At 37.5% G+C, this 25,950-nt stretch overlaps 1 protein-coding gene across 1 annotated transcript in view; it reads left to right on the forward strand.

Annotated features, from left to right (window-relative positions):
• LOC137774129 (uncharacterized) overlaps positions 1–25,950 on the forward strand; it is a gene marked incomplete at its 5' end in the record, with an annotated part of 281,651 nt that overhangs the window by 170,632 nt on the left and 85,069 nt on the right. Inside the window, 2 exon segments of the mRNA XM_068559236.1 lie at positions 19,310–19,528; positions 21,574–21,826. Of these exon segments, the coding sequence (XP_068415337.1) occupies positions 19,310–19,528; positions 21,574–21,826 (472 nt within the window).

The following is a 25,950-nucleotide window of genomic DNA, read 5'->3' on the forward strand; positions in this document are numbered from 1 at the left end:
TCTGTGGTATCGCTTTCCAGGTGGCATGGATTGCAGGAAGGAAAAACTGCCACAGTTGAAAAACTGCCACCCTCTTCCCACAGAAGAGGGTTTTATGCTTGCTCAGGGAACCTGGGGATTCAAAAGGAAATAGAAGCTATATTGGATATAAGAGGAGACGTTACCAGCAGTGGCAGTATAAGCAAAGGGCACTTGTTATTTGTTAATCCTGTACAATTAACACTGACGTGGGGAAAATATGGTTTGCAGGACTACAATGTAATCACAACATATCCCAGGAGATCATGTAGGATTTAATGGCAGGTGTGAAATTAACCAATGCTATTTTCATAAGTGCTATAATTAACCCAGATTTCCAGGAAGAAATCTTTAAGGTGCTGTGTAGTCCTTATGCATTTGCTTGGGAAATGGTGGGCGTGCCCCCAGACAGGTTGTGTCCATGAGTTTTCGACCTGCTCCTAATTCGAAGTAAAATGGTAAATATCAGAACCATGTTTGTTTATCCGCCCTTTGTTTCCTGTGTATTAAAAATGTGTGTTGCAGGTATTTGTTAAAGTTTAATTTTGCTTCCACTAACAACATTCTCTGTATTTAGCTTTGTTGTATTTGCCACTTAAGAATGCAGAATTTATTATTACGTGCTTAAAGCAATCATTTAACACTGACATTTTAAGTATGACAATAATCCAAGTAATTGTCACCCATTCAGTTAACTGAAAATATCTTTACTTCCTGAGACAACTAATTATAATGCAGTGTTACCATCTTTACATTGTAGACATGTTTGTTTTTGTGTTTATTTTGGTTTAGGCTGTCTTCAAGGACATTCCTACTCTCAAACCTGGCAATCTGCCCTTATTCTTTCTCTGCCACTTTCGGAAAATAAATGAAAACGTTATAGCAACAATCTTAAAGGAAAACAAGAGGATTTTCATTTTTCACAAGCTTTGCTCATGACTTTAGGATTTTCGATTATAAGTTGTTTCTAAAAAACCTGATCAATTGCTATATAAATGGGGATTAATTTCCAAATATACTCAAAGATTCTAGAAGATGAGATCAAATATCTCAGGTACTATCCTTCCACGTGGCTCTTCACCATTGTAGGAAGATAAAAGGTACTGCGGTTTTGGCTTCATGAGACTTGGGTGCACATTCTTAGCATGGCTTTTACCTCATAGGGAGTTCTGCTATGATTTGCCTTACACAGGAATTTTGCACTGTCTCCACCTTGTGAAAATCCCTTAAATTCAGGAATCTATAATTTCCTAATTTAGTATTGGATGTTTCCATTCAGAGCTAATTTAGAGGGCAGTTAAGTGTTTCATTCACTTTTATCACATCATACCATATCCTTCTTTTCATTTAATACATTGTATTCTATTTTTTTTTAAGAGGTGATTCTCTTTTTTTTTAGTTTTTAAAAATTTTATTATTTATTTTGGCTACGTTGGGTCTTCGTTGCTGTGTGCAGGCTTTCTTTAATTGAGGCGAGCGGGGGCTACACTTCCTTGCGGTGTACGGGCTCCTCATTGCAGTGGCTTCTCTTGTTGCGGAGCACAGGCTCGCACTCAGGCTCTAGTAGTTGTGGCACACGGGCTCAGTAGTTGCGGCTCACGGGCTCTAGAGCGCAGGCTCAGTAGTTGTTGCTAGTAGTAGTTGCTAACGGGCTTAGTTGCTCTACGGCACGTGGGATCTTCCCGGATCAGGGCTCAAACCCATGTCCCCTGCATTGGCAGGCAGATTCTTAACTACTGCGCCACCAGGGAAGTCCCTAATAAACTGTACTCTTAAATTACCTATTGAGTGTTTTGTTTTGTGTTTACCAAGTTAGACCTAATAATTAATGTTGTGAGGAATAGTACAGGAAGCATAACATTTTACATAATAACATATTTTTACCACTTGTCTAAACTTACTGTGTATGTGTGCATGTCTTCAATTGGCCTCCAGGGAGATGCCATCCCAGTGCTGTGAATTGCTTCCGAACACACAGACACACACACACACATGCACAGAAGTTTGACTGGGAAATGTTTTGTTAGGAAATCTCATGGCAACCTCTCTAAATGATACTTGCTGTTCATGCTACTGGCGGTGTGGGCTTTTAGCAATCATTCTGTCTCCTACAAAACATACACACACGTGAAACAGCAACCACAACACTGACATCGAATCAATACATAATCCAATTAGTATTTCATGAAGGATTATCCTAAATACTATTTATAAGAAAACTATTAAAAACTTGGGTTCTTTGGTTTTCTAACTTTTAGTGACTTGAATGACCTCATCAAGGTAAATGTAATGATGTGTTCCACCTTCTTACGGTATTTTTCTTTTTTTTTTTGGGCTTCCCTGGTGGCGCAGTGGTTAAGAATCCAACTGCCAATGCAGGGGACACGGTTTCGAGCCCTGGTCTGGGAAGATCCCACATGCCACGGAGCAACTAAGCCCGTGTGCCACAACTACTGAGCCTGCGCTCTAGAGCGCGCGAGCCACAACTACTGAGCCCGTGCGCCTAGAGCCCGTGCTCCACAACAAGAAAAGCCACCACAATGAGAAGCCCGTGCACTGCAATGAAGAGTAGCCCCCACTCGCCACAACTAGAGAAAGCCCATGCGCAGCAACAAAGACCCAACACAGCCAAAAATAAATAAATAAAAATAAATAAACAAGAAAAACAAAAACAAAAACTTTTTCTTTTCTTTTTTTTTCTTTGACCGCACAGCACGGCTTGTGGGATCTTAGTTCCCCGACTAGGGATTGAACCCACGCCCTCAGCAGTGAAAGCTCAGAGTCCTAACCACTGGACCACCAGGGAATTCCCTTTTTTTGGCTGCGGTATTTTTCAACATATTTTAATTTTGTTTACTTAGCACATTTTTATGTAATGCCAACTCCTATTCTAGGTTTTGCAAGGTTTTAGAAATTAAATGTAGTACAAAGTCAGTATCAGTAAAGAATGCTTTAAAATTGCAAAAAAGAGAAAAGCCAAACACCAATGGCCTATACAACAAGGAGTTCATTTTTCTCACATAAGAAGGAGCGGGTAAAAAGGCAGTGGCTGGTATTGTTTCAGCAGCTTAGCTATGGGAGGATTCTGGCTTAGCTTCTCTCTTTCTACCCTTTACAATGTCAAGAGCTCTAAATATCAAGGTCACATTCAAAGGCAGGAAGAAGGGCCAGTGGGGAATAAGCCTTCTCTTCATTTTCTCTCTCCTACTAGGGAGACTATTAGCATTCTCAGAATCCCCTCAGAAACCTTCTCCTTGCATCTCATTGTCCAGAACTGGGTCAGATAGCCATTCAATTGCAAAGGGGAGTTAGAGTTGGGAACATCTAGATTTTTCTTTCCTCTAGAGTTGGAGATGGGCAAGGGACAGTCGAATTGGAAAGTGCTTCTCGGTAGCCAACTAATCATTGTTACGTGGTCCATGCAAATCTTACAATTCTTTTAATTAGCTGTTTTTTGTTGATTCACAGAAAAGAGGTTCTCCCACTCCTCCTCCCCCTTCAACCTCCAAACTTGGCATATGTTCAATATATACTAGGATTTATATTAGGATTCTCTGGTCAAAATGACATTTTAATATACATTTGCTCAAATTAAAAGCACAATAGGAATGGATAGTAGTAGGAAATAAAGAAGAGAACTGACCGATGGCCTTGGGGATGACTGGACCTAGGGACTCGCTAACTCCATTTAGAATGCCTTTCCCCATTGTCATCATCCGACATGGAACCATAGCTGGTTTCATCTCACTCTGGTCTCATCAAGTACCACCGCCACAGAGTGGCCTTCATGTTCTCCCAACAGGCACACTCTATCTGATTATCCTGATTTGTCCTTTTCATAACTGTCCTTGGCCACAGGAAATATCCTCATTCAGATGTCCCTCCCGTAGGGCAGCTGGCAGTCAATGAATTGATGTGGAAGCATAAAGCCCTTGTCCCCTTGCCTTATTTTGGGACAACTCTCAAGGGCCACTCCAACTCCAGATCATCAGCCAAAGACTCAGTTACAACCTCCTTAAGGATCAGGATTTCCTTCTTCTCAATCCTACTTCCTTTACTTCAGTACAGGTGTCTGTAGATCTCACGATCTCTTCTTGGTGGATCCTCTGCCTGCAGCATTGCCTCGGAGTGCTTAGTTGGAGAGAAATAAACATTTCCATGATTTATGTTTACCTTGCTATTCTAATCAGCATTATGTTCTCAGGTGTCCCCTTGGAAAAACTGTACTTCAATAAGTGCAAAGATTCAGAAACTATCATTTTTATAGGTCAGAGCTCCAACTGACAAAAAGTACATTCCTTGAAATATGAGTGTATATATATGCAGCATTAAATCAGCAACACATTTTGCAAATTGTGATCATATTTTTGTTTCAGGTTGCTATCCCGGAATTTTTACACCAGATGTGCCTTTTTTGTAATGCTTCTGTAATATGTTTGAAAAACTCTTTTTAAAAAAAATATGCAGGCAAAGCATTTATCAAAATACCATTTAAATATAACTTTGAAGATGCTAAACTATCTACAGAAATGGAGCCCTTATTTAAATGATTTATAGGATATTTATTATTATTTTAACTTAAGATAGTAAAAACGTCCTTAAGATTCTCCATAAATAGTAAGTTCACGGCAAATAGGTCAGGTTCTCATTCCTTTCTTTCCTAACTTGGTCGTAATTTCTGACATTGTGGTTCAGTCTACCAGGTGCATGATCTAAGATTCCTTTGGAAATATGGCTTAAAGTTTAGATTTATTTGCCCTGGGGAAACAGTTAGGCAAACTAGGCATCATGGAAGATCAATTTCCAGAAATGTCCAACAGTATTTGGCCACTTGTAGATGTTTGAGTGTGTGCACACACATTTATATATTGATACAGAGACTCAAAAATTACTCGTGAAGAATTTAATTAGCTCTTTAATTTCTAAATTTCCTCAGAGCTCTCAACACAAATTACTTTTTATAATAGGTGGCTAAATAAAACAACTCAGAATTAAATTGGAAAGAAAAAGTGTTAATATGTTATATTATGTATTTTGTAATGCTAAATTATGAGACTATATGTCCCTCTAAGTCATTACTTAGAAGTTTTTTTAAAAAGATATGGATTAATAAGTACTAAAACTTCTCTCCACATAACTGGAAGAATTTAAATTTTGCCTGAGCAGCTAGGACACTTCTCTGAATGCAATGAAGGAGAAGAGAGTGAAATTTAGATTATTTTCATTATTATTTATTTAGAAAATACTATTATTATTATTGATGAGAAAATACATAAATTTTTGGCTAATGTTAATTTGACGCTTATTATGAGACAAATATTACATTCTCCTTTTTGATTGCTCTATGAACCTTTGAACCTTTGAAATAGGTATAACAAGTAGGTATCTTATAGGTAGTATTTTATTTTAAAGAGATTAAGTACTTTTCTCAGATTCACCCAGTTATGTTGTGACAGAGTTGATACTCAAACCCAGTTCCATCTCATTTTAAAAATTTATACTTTTGAAACTACGCTATGCATTTTCTTTTCTATCTGTCTCAAATGTCTATGTCTATGTTATGTATATACTGCTAAATCAAGCTCAGTCTATATGCTATCAATTCAATTGAACAGAATCTTCCTTTTAAATTTATTTATTTATTTTATTTTTGGCTGCATTGTGTCTTCGTTGCTGTGTGCGGGCTTTCTCCAGTTGAGGTGAGCGGGGGCTACTCTTCCTTGCCATGCGTGGGCTTCTTATTGCAGCAGCTTCTCTTGTTGCGGAGCACAGGCTCTAGGCATGTGGGCTTCAGTAGTTGTGGTGCGTGGGCTCTAGAGCACAGACTCAGTAGTTGTGGCGCACGGGCTTAGTTGCTCCACGGCATGTGGGATCTTCCTGGACCAGGGCTCGAACCATTGGCAGGCGGTTTCTTAACCACTGCACCACCAGGAAAGCCGAACAGAATCTTCTTGAGCAATGTACTGTAAGACCTACCCATTGCTTCAGACACGAGACAAAATGACAAGGATGATGCACTTAGACTTCTTGTCAACATTTGATCATTATTTTTGCCTAATTTGTCTTCATCTTCATTTTAGCTTGATTTATCTCTGAATTAGACTGTTACGTTGTGGTGAGATGATGTTGTAACTCACAATGTATTTGCCATGTGCCCACGTTTTGCTAAAAATGGCAAAATTAAACTCAAGCTCACAAAAAAATCTGAGAGTGTTATATAGTGCTCTTACGCATGATAATAGTTTATCAACCTCCTGCTTAAACTCTTCTATATGCTACGAGTATATTTTCTCTCTCCCTCTCCTATTTTCAACATACCTGGTGTTGTCAATAATTTGTATTGCATTTACATTTCTGGACTTTTTACTGCAAAAAAACCTATTCATCTAGTACTCACTAGCCAAACTATGGTTTTAGGAAAGAAGCAAAGAAGAGAATCCAAAGCTATATCTTTCACTTTTTGATTTAAATGTCTGAGCCACCTGTAGATGCCATTGGAAGGATCACAGTGTGATTCCTTCCATTAGGATATGTTTTTCCATTGCCTGCAATAGTGGAATCAAAATTAGAAGCCAATTTTGTGATTCAAAATGACTTTCTTTGTCTTTAGCAACTTCCCAGTTTTGTATCATAAAGCAATTTTCCTTTAAAAGTGGCAAGAACCTTCCTAGGACCCTGATATGTTCTCTTGTTTAATCTTCATAACTTGAAGAGGCAGACATTATGATCTCCTGTTTTTAGAGGAAACATCTGAGGCCCAGAGATTAGATACTTTACAAAATATCACAAAAGTAGTAAATAGAAGACTGAGGGTTCAAGATGGGCTCTCTTCTCTCAACCTGTATGCCGCTCTGCCTCTCCTCATCCCCCAGGTGTAGGGAGTCTGACAGGTCCTGAAGGCTCCTAATAATATTCTCATGGCTAAACCGTGAAGTATTTATTTTTTCTTACACTGTTCTTATGTATTATCATGCAGCTCTCCAGTGCAGTTGTTTTCAAAGCTAACTGCTTTTGCATTATTGTTCCAATTATTAATAAAACTTCCATTTTGCATAAAGTATTTAGCTACTTTCACTGATAAAGTGCTTTGTAAACATTTTAACCAAATAGGCTGGGCAAATACCGGCAAGGTAAATGGTCTTCTTCTTACTAATGGATTAGGTGAAAAGGTAAGTGACTTTGCTAAGCCAGAGGGAGCGCTTCAATAATAACTGTGACCAAACTAGGTTTCTGCTTTCTGCTCTGGTGTCATTCAGTCAGGAACACTAGTTGTCCTTAGCTGTCGTCCATCTTAATTATCATAAAGCACCAGCCCTATATTTACTTATTCTTTAATCTTGGAAAATTTCTCCTTGGAAAAATAGATGCATTCTAATATCACATCGAGTATTTATTATTGCAGAGTATTAAAGAAAATGCTATTCGGGGTGGGAGAGGGAAGGATTGGGAGCTTGGGATTAGCAGATGCAAACTAGTATATATAGGATGGATAAAGAACAAGGCCCTATTGTATAGCACAGGGAACTATATTCAGTATCCTGTGATAAACCATAACGGAAAAGAATACGAAAAAGAATATATATATATATATATATATATGTATGTAAAACTGAGTCACTTTGCTGTACAGCAGAAATTAAGATAACATTGTAAATCAACTATACTTCAATAAAAGTTTTCTTTTTTAAAAAAGAAAATACTATTTGTAAATGGCAAAAAATGATGTCCTAAAACAGAAACACACATGTTAAATAAAAGACATTATTTTCAAAACAGGCAAACAGACTTTGGTCACCTTTGCTTCAAGATGTAACTTTATTTTTGCAGTTTGATTTCATTTTCTTTTTCTACTCTAGGATAAGTTTTGTCTGTCCCTGCCCCCCACCCCCCAATGCCTCCCACTCCCATTCAGAGACTGTCATTGGAAATAACAGCCTTAAGAGTTTGGGAGTCTCTTTGGAGTCCTTCAACATACTTCAATCCCTGTTTTCTCATTAGAACATTCGTACGTTTGTGCCTCAGTGGGAATGATCAATTATTTCAATGTCAGTAGTGGTAATATTACCCCTAAGATTTAGCAATTTTCAAAGATCTTTTAACTTAATTAGAGGCATTTGTTGTAAATTGAATTAAACCCGTTAAAAGTGCAATGTGTTATATTAAAAGTATAATACCCTAATTGGCCAAGGAGACAGAATTTTAGGGGGAAAAAGATCTAGTTGAAAAATGCTAACATCAAGATAAACTTGTGAATTTTTTTCCTTTTGATAAAGCTTTCTTTTTTTTTTGAATTTTTGAATTTTATTTTATTTCTCTTATACAGCAGGTTCTTATTAGTAATCTGTTTTATTAGTGTATATATGTCAATCCCAAGCTCCCAATTCATCCCACCACCACCGCCCACCACTTTCCCTCCTTGGTGTCCATACGTTTGTTCTCTGCATCTGTGTCTCTATTTCTGCCCTGCAAACCAGTTCATCTGTACCATTTTTCTAGGTTTCACATATATGCGTTAGTATACGATATTTGTTTTTCTATTTCTGACTTACTTCACTCTGTATGACAGTCTCTAGATCCATCCACGTCTCTACAAATGACCCAATTTAGTTCCTTTTTATGGCTGAGTAATATTCCATTGTATATATGTACCACATCTTCTTTATCCATTCATCTGTTGATGGGCATTTAGGTTGCTTCCATGACCTGCCTATTGTAAATAGTGCTGCAGTGAACATTGGGGTGCATGTGTCTTTTTGAATTATGGTTTTCTCTGGGTATATGCCCAGTAGTGGGATTGCTGGGTCATACGGTAATTCTATTTTAGTTTTTTAAGGAACCTCCATACTGTTCTCCATAGTGGCTGTATCAATTTACATTCCCACCAACAGTGCAAGAGGGTTCCCTTTTCTCCACACCCTCTCCAGCATTTATTGTTTGTAGATTTTCTGATGATGTCCATTCTAACTGGTGTGAGGTGATACCTCATGTCGTTTTGATTTGCATTTCTCTAATAATTAGTGATGTTGAGCAGATTTTCATGTGCCTCTTGGTCATCTGTATGTCTTCTTTGGAGAAATGTCTATTTAGGTATTCTGCCCGTTTTTTGATTGGGTTGTTTGTTTTTTTAATATTGTGCTGCATGAGTTGTTTATATATTTTGGAGATTAATCCTTTGTCTGTTGATTCATTTGCAAATATTTTCTCCCATTCTGAGGGTTGTCTTTTCATCTTGTTTGTAGTTTCCTTTGCTATGCAAAAGCTTTTAAGTTTCATTAGGTCCCATTTGTTTATTTTTGTTTTTATTTCCATTACTCTAGGAGGCGGATTGAAAAGGATCTTGCTGTGATTTATGTCAAAGAGTGTTCTTCCTATGTTTTCCTCTAAGAGTTTTATAGTGTCTGTTCTTACATTTATGTCTCTAATCCATTTTGAGTTTATTTTTGTGTATGGTGTTAGAGAGTGTTCTAATTTCATTCTTTTACATGTAGCTGCCCAGTTTTCCCAGCAGCACTTATTGAAGAGACTGTCTTTTCTCCATTGGATATCCTTGCCTCCTTTGTCATAGATTAGTTGACCATAGGTGTGTGGGTTTATCTCTGGGCTTTCTATCCTGTTCCATTGATCTATATTTCTGTTTTGGTGCCAGGACCATATTGTCTTGATTACTGTAGCTTTGTAGTATAGTCTGAAGTCAGGGAGTCTAATTCCTCCAGCTCCGTTTTTTTCCCTCAAGACTGCTTTGGCTATTCGGGGTCTTTTGTGTCTCCATACAAATTTTAAGATTTTTGTTCTAGTTCTGTAAAAAATGCCACTGGTAATTTGATAGGGATTGCATTGCATCTGTAGATTGCTTTGGGTAGTATAGCCATTTTCACAATATTGATTCTTTCAATCCAAGAACATGGTATATCTCTCCATCTATTTGTGTCATCTTTGATTCCTTTCATAAATGTCTTACAGTTTTCTGAGTACAGGTCTTTTACCTCCTTAGGTAGGTTTATTCCTAGGTATTTTATTCTTTTTGTTGCAATGGTGAATGGGATTGTTTCCTTAATTTCTCTTTCTGATGTTTCATTGTTAGTGTATAGGAATGCAAGAGATTTCTGTGCATTAATTTTGTATCCTGAAACTTTGCCAAATTCATTGATTAGCTCTAGTAGTTTTCTCGTGGCATCTTTAGGATTCTCTGTGTAGAGTATCATGTCATCTGCAAACAGTGACAGTTTTACTTCTTCTTTTCCAATTTGTATTCCTTTTATTTCTTTTTCTCCTCTGATTGCCATGGCTAGGACTTCCAAAACTATGTTGAATAATAGTGGTGAGAGTGGACATCCTTGTCTTGTTCCTGATCTTAGAGGAAATGCTTTCAGTTTTTCACCATTGAGAATGATGTCTGCTGTGGGTTTGTCATATATGGCCTTTATTATGTTGAGGTAGGTTCCCTCTATGCCTACTTTCTGGAGAGTTTTTATCATAAATCGGTGTTGAATTTTGTCAAAAGCTCTTTCTGCATCTATTGAGATGATCATATGGTTTTTCTCCTTCAATTTGTTAGTATGTTTGGTCACATTGATTGGTTTGCATATATTGAAGAATCCTTGCATCCCTGGGATAAATCCCACTTGATCATGGTATATGATCCTTTTAATGTGTTGTTGGATTCTGTTTGCTAGTATTTTGTTGAGGATTTTTGCATCTATATTCATCAGTGATATTGGTCTGTAATTTTCTTTTTTTGTAGTATCTTTGTCTGGTTTTGGTATCAGGGTGATGATGGAATCATAGAATGAATTTAGGAGTGTTCCTTCCTCTGTAATTTTTTGGAAGAGTTTGAGAAGGATGGGTGTTAGCTCTTCTCTAAATGTTTGATAAAATTCACCTGTGAAGCCATCTGGTGAATGTTGGAAGAATGAATAACAATTTTATCCAAAACATTTTGGTAAATGTGTATGTACAGATACTTTTATAAAACTATTTCCCCCAATGCTTGAAACAATGACAAAGCAACAGCAGATTTGGACATTTTAGAAAACTTTGGTAAAAAAGAAAACTGATGCCATTTATAATTTATATAGATTTATCCAATAATCAGCACATGATTATGGTATTATAATAATTCATTTTTTATTAATGCTGTTTCTTTCCAAATAAGTGCTTCTTTGTCTTGACATATTTTTTACCTCATTTTCTTTTAAACAAGATGTCACAGTGAACTTGCCCAAAGAGTTCCTACCAGTCAAATCGTTTAATGATACACTGCTGTGCACTTATGAAACTATTCTCAACTATTCTGCCATTTAGAAAACCTTAATGGTGGTTTTCTCATTTCTTAGTCACCAAACAGATAAGCTGGCATAGCATGGGCTGTATGAATATTGAAATGGGTAAATTCAAGGTATAGGCTAAACTTACTGAATTGGATCATAGTTTTCACCTAAACCATTTGGAAAGCCAGGCATTTAAAACATTATTTATTTAATAAATGCTTGTTTTTAAGTATCTATTCTGCACAAGGCATGGTGCTAGGACCTGGGGATATAGCAGTGAACAAGAAAGACAGTTCCTGCATTCATAGAGCAAACAGCCATGCTAACTCATTAATGTTAGTGTCAGTTTGCATTTTGACTGAGTTTCCAGTATAACTTCCCAGTATTTGTGAGTGACTTGTAAACCTCCCTCCTGCCAACTCCATCAGCCCCCATATACTCAGAGAAGCATGGATTGTGGAAATACACAGGTTTTGGTATCAGACTGGAAGTAGATTAAAATCTAGATTCTGGTCTTGGTTCTGTCTCTTAAAATCTGTGTGATTTAAAGTAAATAATTTGAACTCTTTTTTAAAAAATTGATGTATAGTAGATTTACAATATTGTGTAAGTTTTAGGTGTGCAACAGTGATTCAGTTTTATATATATAATATTCTTTTTTTTTTCCCAATACTTTTCCATTATAGGCTACTGCAAGATACTGAATATAGTTTCCTGTGCTATACAGTAAACCCTTGTTGTTTATCTATTTTATATATGATAGTGTGTATCTGTTAGTCCCATACTCCTAATTTATACCTCCACCCACCCTTCCTCTGTGGTAACCCCAAGTTTGTTTTCTGTGTCTGTGAGTTTGTTTCTGTTTTGTAAATAAGTTCATTTGTACTATTTTTTATATTCCACATATAAGGGATATCATATAATATTTGTCTTTCTCTGTTTTGCTTACATCCCTTCATATGATAATCTCCAGGTCCATCCATGTTGCTGCAAATGGCGTTATTTTATTGTTTTTTATGGCTGAGTAATACTCCATTGTATATATGTATCACATCTTCTTTATCCACTCATCTGTCTTGGCTATTGTAAATAGTGCTGCTATGAACATTGGGGTGCATGTAACTTTTCAAATTAGAATTTTATCTTTCTAGTCCAGAAGTGGAATTGCTGGATCATATGGTAACTCTATTTTTAGTTTTTTAAGGAACCTCCATACTGTTTTCCATAGTGGTTGCACCAATTTACATTCCCACCAACAGAGTAGGAGGGTTCTCTTCTCCACACCCTCTCCAGCATTTATTATTTGTAGACTTTTTGATGATGGCCATTCTGACCGGTGTGAGGTGATACCTCATTGTAGATTTGATTTGCATTTCTCTAATAATTAGCGATGTTGAGCATCTTTTCATGTGCCTGTTGGCCATCCGCATGTCTTTTTTGATAATCTGAACTTTCTTAGTTCTCATTTTCTCATCTGCAAAATGTATATAGTAACACATGTTATCCAAAGTGCCCCTATAAACTAGCTATTATATATATATATATATATATTAGAGTGTGTTCAATACATAATAGCTGCCAAAAATTCTCACTTACCTTAAAAACTCTTGTCCATAAACCATTTTTTTTAGGGAAGTAAATGAAAGAGGATGGTATTGTCCAGATTAAGTGATTTGCAGCTATAAGCCAGCATACGGGGAAAAAAATCTCTTCAATGAATTCTTGAGTTTATATTGCTCAATGTCATGATAGCTAATTCCATTTAGAGAAAATTTATATTAACCTAGTGACCAACATTTGTATGATTTTTTAGGTTTCACATCATTTCCATATACTGTATGTTGATGATGGGTCTCAGCCATGCTGATGGCTCCTTATTACGATGTTGGTGATTTCAAACTAATGTTTCCAGCTCTGATATCTCTTGAACTTCACTTCCATAAGTACAACAGACTATTGGGTAAATTCTCTTGGATATATCATAAGCATTTTCCATATGCAGGTCAATATGAGCTTATTGGGGGTTTTTTGTTTGTTTTTTGTTTTTTTCATTTTTCCCTTTTCCCCCATCAAATTTTTTTTCTCATATGTTCTCCACTCAGTCACCTTTGGATGAGCTACCTGAGCCAGAAACTTTGGGACCACTATTGAGTCTTTTTTTAAGACCCCATATTCAAACAGTCTCTAAGTCTTGTTAACTGTAAGGCAATATCTCTCAAATCCACCTATTTGTTTGTCCCTCCACCTCTCTCACTCCCTTTCCCTCAAGAGGGTTACCACTGGCATTTGGGCGTGTTATGGGTTGAATTGTATCCCCTCAAACAAAATGTTGAGGTTCTAAACCCTAGTACCTCAGAATGTGACCTTACGTGGAAGAGGGTCATTGCAGATGTAAGTTAAGATGAGGTGGTCCTAGAGTAGGGTGGGCCTTTTATCCAATATGGTATCCTTACATGTGAAGACACAGACACACAAAACAAAGATCGCCACGTGAAGACGGAGGCAGAGGTTGGATTTATGCTGCCACTAGCCAAGGAATGCCTGGGGCTACCAGAAGCTGAAAGAGGCAAGAAAAGATCTGTCCTCTTCTATGCTCCCTCCTCCCAAGCCCAGAACCTTCAGGGAGAGCATGGTTCTTCCAACACCTTGATTGAGGACTTGTAGCCTCCAGAATTGTGAGAGAATACATTTCTTTTGTTTGAAATCACCCAGATTGTGGTGCCGGTAGCCCTAGGGAACTAATACAGGGTGCAAGAGTTCTTCCTTGTTTGAGGCTCTCAAACATGTTATCCAGAAACGTGTTGCCTTTTGCCACCCTTCATGTCACCGTGACAACCAAGAATATCCACGCCCATATTTCTGAATGCAACTGTTCTGCTCTCCATTGAGCAGCACGGAGTAGATCATCATCTAACTCGTAATCCTTTCTGCCCCTGAGTCTGGACCCTCTCCACACATTTTCATCTGGCAACTGGAGCAATGTTTCCAAACTACAAACATGGTAGCCTTCCCTGTCTCCCTTACCCTAAAATACTTCGTGGGCTATTAATGGTGGCACAATAGAGCCCAAACTCCTTTATATGGCACGAGCTGACCAGGTCCCATCATAAGAAGGCCTCTTCGGGCTTCCCTGGTGGCACAGTGGTTAAGAATACGCCTGCCAATGCAGGGGACACGGGTTCGGGCCCTGGTCTGGGAAGATCCCACATGCCGCGGAGCAACTAAGCCCGAGAGCCACAACTACTGAGCCTGCGTGTCTGGAGCTTGTGCTCAGCAACAAGAGAGGCCGCGACAGTGAGAGGCCCGCGCACCGCGAGGAAGAGTGGCCCCCACTCGCCACAACTAGAGAAAGCCCGCGCACAGCAACGAAGACCCAACACAGCCAAAAATAAATAAATAAAAAATTTAAAAAAAAAAAAAAAAAAAAAAAGAAGGCCTCTTCTACCTCTTCAGCTTCACCCTCTATCACTACTACTTAGTGATACAAAGACTTTCTTCACCCAGCTCAACTTACTTTCAGTTTTAGAAATGGAACTTTATTCTGAGAATGACCTGTGTGATGGAATGCCCTCCCAGCTTTTCTACCTACACCCTCACTCTCATTTGTCTAATTCCTCTTCACTTGACAGATCTTAAGATTTGGTCATATACAAATTCCTAAGGACTCATTCACTGAAGAAGAGAGTTTAAGAATGCATTCCATGCTTTTTTTTCAAAGCAATCTTGGTCTTTTTTTTTTTTTTTATTACACTGATGGATCATAGAAATCTTGTTTGATTTCAGGTCTCTATAAGGACTGGGCATAGAAGGGGGATATATGTGTGTCATATGAAATGTGGCTGAAGTTCAGAGAAATAGGTTTCATTTAATAGCTGAATACTGGATGACCTCACCATTCTTCTCACCCTCTGGCAGCTCACCCCGTGAGCGATACAGGAGCCGCCTGCACGAACGGAGGAGTAGCTGCTGGCCTCAATGTGATTTTGCAATGATCTGTGTGCTCTATGGCTGCCTTCATAACCAACAAATCAATTCCCACTATACGTATTACACACCCCAGTGGCAGAGCCCATTTATTATCCTTTTGATGATCATACTCTTTGTACATAACCAAGAAAGATTACAGAGGAAGGAAAGAACAGTTGAAATGTGGATGAAGATATTGTACTATGGCACTGAATTTCATAGTGTGTCTTGCATGTATACAAGAATGAAAAAGACGCTTTCTTTCAAGACAATTTGGAAACATGGATGCAGAATTGTCCTTTGAATGAAATCTATTTTAAGAACAATATATGGAGAGAGCATTGTGATACAGTTTTATATCGGTGCACATTTAGATTTCAGGTGCAAGTTCAAAATGATTAAGAGAGAAGGACTCAGATTTTCTCATCATTCGGGAGTTGTTTATAAGGCTATGCTTGACTAGCTGTGTTCGACTAATGAGCTTTTTGATACATCCTTTTACTTGGCATCATCTTTCATCAACTGATTCTTTTATTAGTTTCTAACTTTGCAGTATACAGTTTTTTAAACTCTGATTGATGCCAAGGTTTTCCTAATTCTTTAAATCCAGATGCTATAGTTACTATTGTTAAATGAACAAATAAAAACAAATACTGAATTGTGTTGACGAGGTGCAAGAAAATTGAATATTTTGAATTAGATATAAATGGTACACAGTGAAATTCTGGTGCTATTTACCCTAAATCAAACATCCCATAAACAAATAACGTGGATCTGAATGTGGATGGGAAACATTTTATCAGTGAAACTAATGGTAAAAGTGTGACTTGATAGTGGGTTCTGTGCATAAATATTTAAGCTGCTTAGTCAATAGATGAAAAGAACAGTGGAAAATTCCAAAGGTCAAAGAAGCTACTGTCTTTTCTGTTTTGCATCATTTGAGATTTTCCAGTTTTTTGCTAACAACACAATGCCAAATCTGTGTTTGATTTTGTCTTCTCTTTGAAGAGGCAAAACAGTGACAGAATAATTAACTGAAGGGGAGATCATGCACAGAATATTTTCCTTTAGCAGTGTAGAAAGTCCTGGGTTTCATTTCACATGATGGTAAACGTAGTAAAGTATTCTGGAATCCTTCTTTAAGAGAGTCAGTCTCCTGACAATTTTACCGTTGGTAAACCAAAGCCTCTTGGGGGTCTGTTTCCTGTTTAACTATTCCTCATTTGAGTAACTGAAAAGTATGCTTAGTAGAAAGCCGGCACATGGTTTTCAGTTAGATGATGCTCTACACCTTTATGGAAAAATACACACAAGAACAACTAAAATAAATTGTCAATGTCAAGTTCAGTGCCTTATTAGCCCTGTGCAGACCAAAAGGCTAAAGTCATGGGTTGGTATTTTAAAGGGAATAATGGGTTTTCTTTTACTTAGTGTTGTTAGTTTTTTGTTTTTCTTCTTTTTCCCTCCCAAAGACTCTTGTTTCTATTATTTAGCTTCTTTTGGTGATACAATGTCAGTATGTTTGATAGTCTTCAGAGAGAGATGAGTTTTTGTATATAAAATCTTTGGAATCTGTCTATGAATTCCATTCCTGTTAATGTTCCTACAATGCCTTGAACTGCTGTGGTTAGTCACTAAGCCACTGAACTACTTACTATGGTACCAGCTTCTCCTTTGGTAACGTGTTTATAATCAAGACTATTTTTGGTTGAGGAATTTGCTGAATTTTTCTAGAATAGAATTAGACAAGTTAATCTGGGAACTTGGAGCCTAGTTCTTATAAAGATCAATTACTGGTTTAATAAAACTGACATTTTATTAAACCCATGATAGTATATACCAATGATATTTACAGTTTTAATTAAATAACAAATATATGCATGTCCATGTTTAAATCTCTTTAAAAAAAAGAACCATATAATCATTTAGACAGATCTCATACATTTCTTGGGCTTGATGGAAAGCCAGCTTATTTCAAAGTAGCTCTGCTAAATATGGGAAGACAAAATGAGGGAGAAGCAGATTATTGAGTGTTTATTATTTTGTGATAGTAGCCCAGGAATAGCTCTGTTCATAGTGTTTTATATCTGTTAACTGAGTTGTCATACTGACCCTGGAATATTGGTACTATTCTCATCTCCCTTTTCCATATGAGGAAACAAAGGCGTAGAAAGGAATTTCATACCCAGACAGTCAGATTCTAGAGCTTGTACTTCAGTCACTAAGCTATGGTAACTCTACTGAATACTCACTGCACGTAGTCATGGGAATGGGTGGGGAATGAGTTCTGTCCCCAGATGTTTTCAGATAGCCTCTTCATCTCTTCTCTTACAAACTGTTATTTTATTTTATTTTAGCTTTTTTCTTTGAACAGCTTTATTGAGATACATAATTCATTTACCATACCATTCACCTATTTAAAGTGTACAATTTAAAGTTTTTAGGATATTCACACTAGTGCAACCATCACCAGAGTCAACTTTACAATATCACCCCCAAAAGAAACACAGTACCCATGAACACTGATGATTCTTTCTGCTTCAGGCCCCAACCCCTCCTTGTTTTTTTTTTGCAAACAATTTTAGAAACTTTGAAAACATCTCTTGCCATCAACACAAAACAGAGAGAGGAAACCAGAGCTAAATCAGAATAATTGTATGTAGCTCTTTCATGTTTAGTTTCAACAGAAAATGTCAGTATTGTGTTAAAGAATACAAGAGTTCTTAAGTTTTGAATTCTCATTCATATGTTTTTAGTGGTATGTTAATCACTCATTTCAATTTTCAACCTGAAATAGTTAACTTTGAACAAATTATATGCCAATAATTTAATCTTAATAAAGAGGGATCATTGTGAGTAGGTGAGGTAAGCAGGACTATGGTATAGATTTTAAAGATTTAAAAAAGTTTATTGTTTATAATAATTTATTTCCATATTTCTTTAAAAAATGTAACACACACATAACATAAAATTTACCATGTTTTTTTACTTTATTTTATTTTTTAAAAAATTTATCATCTTAACCATTTTAAGTGTACAGTTCAGTTGTGTTAAGCGTATTCACATTGTGGTGCAACCCATTTCCACAACTTTTTCATCTTGTAAAACTGAAACTCTGTACCATTAAATAAGTCCCCATTTCCCCTTCTCCCAGATCCTGGCAACCACCATTCTACTTTCCGTGTCTCTGAATTTGACTCCTCTGGGCACCTCCTATAAGTGGAATCACACAATATTTGTCTTTTTATGACTGGCTGACTTCATTTAGCAATAATGTCCTCAAGGTTCATCCATGTTGTAGCGTGTGGCAGAATTTCCTTCCTTTTTTTTTTTTTCTCCTTCCTTTTAAGCCTAATAATATTCCACTCGATGGACAGTTAGGCTTTTTCCACCTTTTGGTTATTAGGAATAATGCTGCTATGAACATAGGCGTACGAATATCTGTTTGGGATCCTGCTTTGAATTCTTTTGGATAAATACCCAGAAGGAGTATTGCTGGATCATACGGTAGTTGTATTTTCTAATTTTTTGAGGGCCTGCCATACTGTTTTCCATAACAATTATATCATTTTACATTCCCACCAACAGTGCATAAGAGTTCCAATTTTTCCACATTCTCATCAACACATGTTATTTTCTGGCTTTTTTTTTGTTTTTCTTTTTGATAGCAACCATTTTAATAGGTATGAGGAGATATCTCCTAGTGGTTTTGATTTGCATTTCCATATCCATGTATTTTATTTTTTTATTTTTTTCTTCTTGGCCACACCACATGGCACATGGAACTTCCCCAGCCAGGGATCCAACCCGTGCCCCCTGCGGTGGAAGCACGGAGTCAACCACTGGACCACCAGGGAAGTCCCCATATCCATGTATTTTTATGTTCCCCTTTAGTAATCCATTATAGCAAAAAGGAACATAGCTAGTTTGAGTCCCAGGTAGCTCAGAAGTAATTTCATTCAATTTTACTTTCACTATGTCTTTATTATTATTCTCAAAATATCTTACTTTTGGTTGTATTTAAGCTCAGAATTTATCTATTATTTCTTTGTTTGTAGCTGTTCTTCAGTAGCTGATAGTACTGGATCTGGAGAATTCTTCAAGCATCTCTATTTTGTGCTGGCGTCAGTGTTTTCAGAACTTCAGTTCGCTCAATGGCAAAGCCAGGGCTTCTGGTACATTATCTTGCTGACGGCTTCTCTCTGGTTCCTGCGGCTCTACCTGCATTACCTCAGCCAGTGGCTTTTCCTCCAGGCCATTTCAATTCCTGTTACAAAGTGAGTGCTTTCCCCTGACAGTCAAAGGAATGCATTTTCATCTTGAGAGGCCAAATGAAAGTAAAAAACTCCTCTCCCATCCATTTACTATAAGACCTAAAATGCAGGTATGATTTGAGAAGACAAAAATGTCTTTATCTAAGAGCAGGAATGTCTATTACAGTTATCTTCTCATTTGGGGCCTGTATATACAAATACTTAACAGGTACATCAATATTTATTTAAAATTTAGCAGATTCAAATATGTTCTAATATCTGAGCAGAATCCAAAAAGGAATTTAGCAACAATATTTTATCCTATTTTGATTTTATCAGAGTGACTTAGGCTGAAGGTATTTTAGAAGTAATATAAGTATGATTTATTACCTATACTCAGAGAAGCAAAGATTGCTTCTTCTGCAAAATGATTGAATTCAAACAATTACTGAACTCAAGCCCAGACAGCTTTCTGGGCCATTATCCTCTGGAAAAAGATGACACTTTAAAGGTTATCTCTCCATAAACATGATTCCAGAGACACTATAGATAGACCAACAGATAGATATCAATACAAGTCAAATTCATTTTCTCAAATGTAGATGGTATGGATAAAAATAGAGATGTGTGTATATTTTCAATTAAGAAGGTTGCAAACTATTTTAAGACACTTTGAGAAGAAATATGTGTGTGTTATACATACACACATACAGTTTTCGATCATCTTTTGTAATTAAATCACAAATATCTGAATATATTATAGAATATGCAACTTTAAATCTACTAAATAACTGTATCTTCATGGCAGAATTTTATATAGCTGTTATATTCCTTTCTTCCCTTCTTTTTTTTTCCTCTTTCTTTTTTTCTTTCTTTTGTGTGAGAGTTTCTAAAGCAGAAAGGATAAATATTATATGCTTGGGCTAGTTGCTTTTTGCTATTTGCTCTCTTACTTCTTCAATAGAAAAGGAAGCTCTATCTTTATTGGTTGTTAATGAAATGAGACTGCAAAAAAATATCCTGGTAGCTCAGCTTATTCAATTTCTTAAGCAACAGAGGACCTAACACGTTAGGATGTTTTGTTGACTATTGCCTAGTTCCGCAGGCTCGAATCATACATTAGCTCCATGTCACATTGTAGTTAGGAGACATGACAATAGCTACAGCAACAGTGAGCATTTTTTCTGCTTTTACTCTGTTAGGTCCTCTGCTAAGAAATGTATACACCTTATTTTATTTGATATTCACAACAGCCTAAGAACAAAGCATAAAGACTGCCTTCAGAGCAAAGGTCAAGGAATGGAATAAATGAAGAACTCTTTTTAGTAGAGAGCTGATAAGAACTCTTTTTAGTAGAGAGCTGAGATGCACAAGCAGGATTAACTACAAAATAGCTTTACAAGGCTGAAACACAGGGGAGGGGAAAATTAGAGTCAACGAAGGCTCACTTTGCATGGAAAGAGAGTGCCACAGCCTGGGTGAAGGCTGCTTGAATTACTGGGCTCACCTTGGATTCAAGCCTTAGGTCAAGCTGTCCCTTTAGATGTTTTTGCTGTCAGCAGTGTTGTTGTTGTATTTAGGGGGTCTAGCTAGAGGAATCACAAACAAAATTAATCAGTGATGTCAAAATTCTGGAGAATTATGAGATTTATTTATATTTCTGATATCTGTTAGAGATTAAGTCATTACTAAGTCCACTGATATACTTTGCATTTCAAATAGCCTATTAATGAGTATGTGTGACCTGCCGGGCAGTTCTTAGTCTAAAGAATGCTCTGCTCAGTGGATCAAAATGATATCCTTTCTATGATGGCATGTGAAATTTACAAGAACAATGAACAAGGTAGAATTTGCCTTTTCCTCAAAAGTGAGCTGTTGAGGAGTTTCTAAGGAAAAGATGAAGACTTCCAACACTTACTTTTGGGGTACTATTAAGCGTCAAATTTTCTCTACAAAAAAAAGAAAGCATTTCGTTCTATAAAGTGTTTTGTATATGCAGCATATACAATGCTATACAATTATAGAATTTTTCTCCTTTGCACACGTGTGATTGCTTTGTTTTCCCATAGATTCCATTTTTCCCCCCTCACGGTTGAGCTCTGCTACCCAACCTCTTTACTTCGCATCGGAGAAGAGTTGCTTGTGGTTGTGATGGGGCCTTTAATGCTGAACGCAATGGTACTTCCCTTGGTTCTGATCAGATGGGGCTGTCAGGTACTGTTTGCCTTCTGCCCTGATGTCCTGTCAAAGTTAATCATCACCATGGGACTATGGACAGTTCTGGACCCACTGGCAGTGTTTATTGTGGATACTGTCCTGGGGGTAAGTCAAGTAAAATAATCGGGATATGAGTCCTTGACATAGAATGTAACGTTAGTGCACAAATCAGTTGACACGGGAAGTTTCAATAGTCATGTACAATTCAATATTCATCTTAAATTGAAGTTATTCATTTTTTCTCATAATAAAAAATTGTGGATGTCTAATATAATCATTTTAAGTGTAATTTTAGCTATGTTAAAGAAACACTTCCAAAATAGGTAGAAAATAATGTTGGAGATCAAATCCAAACTCATTGATACACTTTTCAAAATTATTACAAAGAAGCTTTCTTTTGTAACATTTTTGGTAACTTTTTTTTTAATATTAAGGATTTTCACAGCCAAACTTTATAAAAAAGTAATCGTGCAATAGTTCCTTTAATTGGTTAGGTTATTTATTTCCTTTTGATGTAATACGCTTTCATAATAGATATACTCAAGAAGAAGAATAAGAGTGTCTTAAACATTTCTAAGTAATAAATAATTTTAAAAATTACTCCTTAGGCATTTACTTTGACATTTGTGATGTTTATGAAATGACAAAAGGGTGCATGTTCACTCTAAAATATATAGTTTTAGGATTTCAAAATTAAGAATGATGCACTAACATATGATTATGTATAAAAATGCTAATAATGATTCTAAGTCAAATATTCATTTGTCAAATTATCTGAATTTATGTAATAGTATTCCTTAACTGGTGTAGTTCTCCTTTTAAGAAGAAAGGTTTCCAACTGCTATATATGTGTTTAGCCTATATTCACTGTGCCTAGCAGATCATAGGGATGGGATTTTTGATGGACTCTGCTTATTAACAGTATTTGAAATGGGTTCTACCATTAATCACGTGCTCTTAGAACTGAAGACCAAATTGCTGTCCACTCCGCACCCGTGAAAATGCGGTGCTGTGGTAGGCAGTTAGGATCAGCAAAGCCTGCTACTCTTTTATTCCTATCTCTCAGGCCGTGCTACGCTACAAGAGTGTGTCTCCAACTTTAATGTGCTTGCAAGTCACTTGGGGATCATATCAAAATACAAATTCTGATTCAGCAGGTGGGGCCTGAAATTCTGCATTTTAACAGACTCCTAGATGTTGCCAAGGATGCTGGTTCCACGGACCAGATCACACGGTGACAAGGTGATAGACCCTCTACTGAGAAGGTGTCTCCCTTCCCTTGGCTGTTTGCTAGGCTGGCTTTCACTTGCTCAAGGCTCCTGGGCTGCTCTCAACAAGACTGGGGTCCTTGATGTGCTGAGTCCACTAATGACTTTTTAGGCCTTGTGTGAGAATTCTGACTTTTTATTTTGGAGTGGAATGACCTCTGCTTAGAACCTGCAGACAAATGTGACAGTTGACTCTGCAGCCATGTAGGTCATTTTAATATTATCAAAACAAACTAAAAGCAGTGAAAGTCGAGCCTACCAATGTACCTAGTTTCTAGTCTCCCTGCCAAGGAAAGTTTGTCAGTGCTTGGAAGGCTTGTTTTCAAGTTCTAGCCTGTGACCACCCTTGAAGCCTCAGTACCATGGACCACCTTGATGACAGGTCAGAAGAGGGAGCCTTGTCCGTCAGAAGTGGTCGTGTTTTCTGCCCCATCCTAAGTTCCTATAACCCTTTGATTAGACTCCAGGTTCGTAAGGACAAGACTGTGCCGTCAAGGTCTGTTGAGCAGGAGATGTAGAGAGGGATGCTGTCCGCATTCCAGTAGGACCATAGCTCATGGCCTCTCACAGTTCCTCCCGGGGCCAGTCTGGTCCTATTGCAACACCACATGGGAAGCCATCTGGGGAGGATGAGCTGCTGTCCTTTATGGTCTTCTGAGATCTCCTCATAAGGAAAGTCTGCGGCTCTCCTGGAATGGCTTTCCTTCTTCTAGACAGGTCCCCTAGAGAGATTACTAGCTGAATAGTCCACTGTATCAAAGGCAGCTGACAAAATGAGCTGTCTTAATTTACTCTGGGGCCTCTGATGTCATCTACAGGAAAGTAGCCTCCAGTAGGGCCATCTCCGAACCAGTTCAGAAGTCTGTAACCTGATGGAAGCTGACTTGGATTCTAATAGATGAGTGTAACACCCATATCTTTCTCCACTTGGAAAGAAAAGCTTGACGGCTCGTTCCCAATCTGCACCATTATTGATCTCTAGTTAGAACCCATCATGTTTCATTGCCGATGACATCCACTTTTGCTGTCTTTAAGAAAACTCGAAAGCTGCGTGTGATGCACAGATCAGCAGCATTGGAGTCCATACCTGGATACTGTCACCAATTGAGTAAAAAGATGTGTTTTAACGTGCTCTACGGTGATAAACAGCACCCTGGAGTTTGAGAAGAACTGCTCTAAAGCAGTGGTTCTCAAAATTAGGTCCCTGGACCAACAGCAGTTGGTTTCACCTGGGAACTTAACAGAAATGCAGAATCTCAGGCCCTGTACCTCACTCACTCTTGAGGCAAAAACTCTGGGAGTGGGGCCAGCCTCTGAAGGGGCTTCGGGTTTTAACAAGACTTCCAGGTGATTTTCCTGCTTATTAAAGTTGGAGAGCTACAGCTCCACGTGGCGTCATGGTTATCGTAGTTTCAACGTCACTAATGAAATTCAGGTTGCCCGAGTTCATACCTCCAATCCTTTCATCACTTCCTTCTAGCAGGTAAAGCTCAGAATCATCTGTGTTTGATCGCAGTTGGCCGGTCAGGAGAGATGCTACCTAATTTCACTAAAAATTTTTGTCTTGGATCCATTTTTTTCATGGAACTCTAAAGGATATATGGCAGGTGGAATGATTTGAGGCTGAAGCATTGATTGGCTCTTGATGTTGCTGATAAGAGTTTGCCTGTCTCTCAGTTTGCTGGTTCAGAGGTTGGCAATGCATGCCCGTGGCCCCCATCCATGATACTATGCTCAGTAATTCCACTGGGTTCATAAATTCATTCTCTCACTGAGCCTTTGTCTAGATAAAAAGTAGGGAAAAGATTTGCTGTTGAATATTTTAATTGATCAGTGTGTACTTACTCTCTGCACAGGATTTTAAAAGATATAGACTAGATATGGCATCATTCCTTCCCTCAATAGAGACAGAGAGATAAAGAACAAAGATCAAACAAAGGTAGAATGCAAGCATTTTCACTCAGCAAATGTCTTGTACATCCATTAGTAGTGACTGTGGAGTAATAGAGAGAACTATTCTGGCCCCAACTCAGCCATTTGTCAGCGATATGGCATTGGATCAGTCAACCTCTCCAGTCTTCAATTTCCTCAATGAATTACAAAACAGGAAGAATACCCATAGATAGTAACACCTACCTTACTCATTTCACAGTTTGCTGAGAGAGTCAAATGAGAGACCATCTGGGAAGAAACTGGAAAATCTAAGGCATCATACATATAAAACAAACCAGCAGGAGGATTATAATGAAGTGATGATACTTATGCTCTGTGAATGATACACGATGTAACCACCACTGCCCCAGTGGTCCAAGCAGGAACTTACAATCTAGTTGGGGAATCAAAATATTCAGTGTGTGATCAATACCATTTGGGAGGTGTATGACTCATTCCCTTATATCCTTCAGGTCTTTGCTCAAATAACACCTTTTCGGTGATACCTTTTCTGATCAAAATGTTTAATAACACAGCTCATTGCTCCTATACGTTTTTCCTGCTGTACGGTTTTCCTCAAAATATCATTCTCTAATATACCATGTATGTTACTTCATCTTACTTACATGTTTACTATCATTTGCTTTCCACCCCTATCCCCACTTCTATGTAAGTTCCGAGAAGGTAGGGCTTTTGTATACTCTTATTCACTCTTTTATCTTCAGAGCTTAATGATGCTTAGTAGACATTCAATACCATACGTGTGGGTCAGATGAATGATTAGCAGCTATTGATTAGATTATGTTATCAGTATCAAACATATATCATTTTTTTTGTCTGTTTCATCAGCGAATCCCATGTCTATGTCTTTATTTTTCAAAAAGCAGCAGAAGGTAAGATATGGAATAGGAGAAATGCATGGTAACCCTTACAGATCTGCTGCTTAAAATCCTAGCAACAAGCTCACATTTTGCACGGTAAACCGATTAACAAGTACAGAGCATAAAAATGAAAGTTCTGAAGTGGTGA

This window comes from Eschrichtius robustus, chromosome 12 (genome assembly GCF_028021215.1).
Source record: "Eschrichtius robustus isolate mEscRob2 chromosome 12, mEscRob2.pri, whole genome shotgun sequence".
Lineage (NCBI taxonomy): Eukaryota > Metazoa > Chordata > Mammalia > Artiodactyla > Eschrichtiidae > Eschrichtius > Eschrichtius robustus.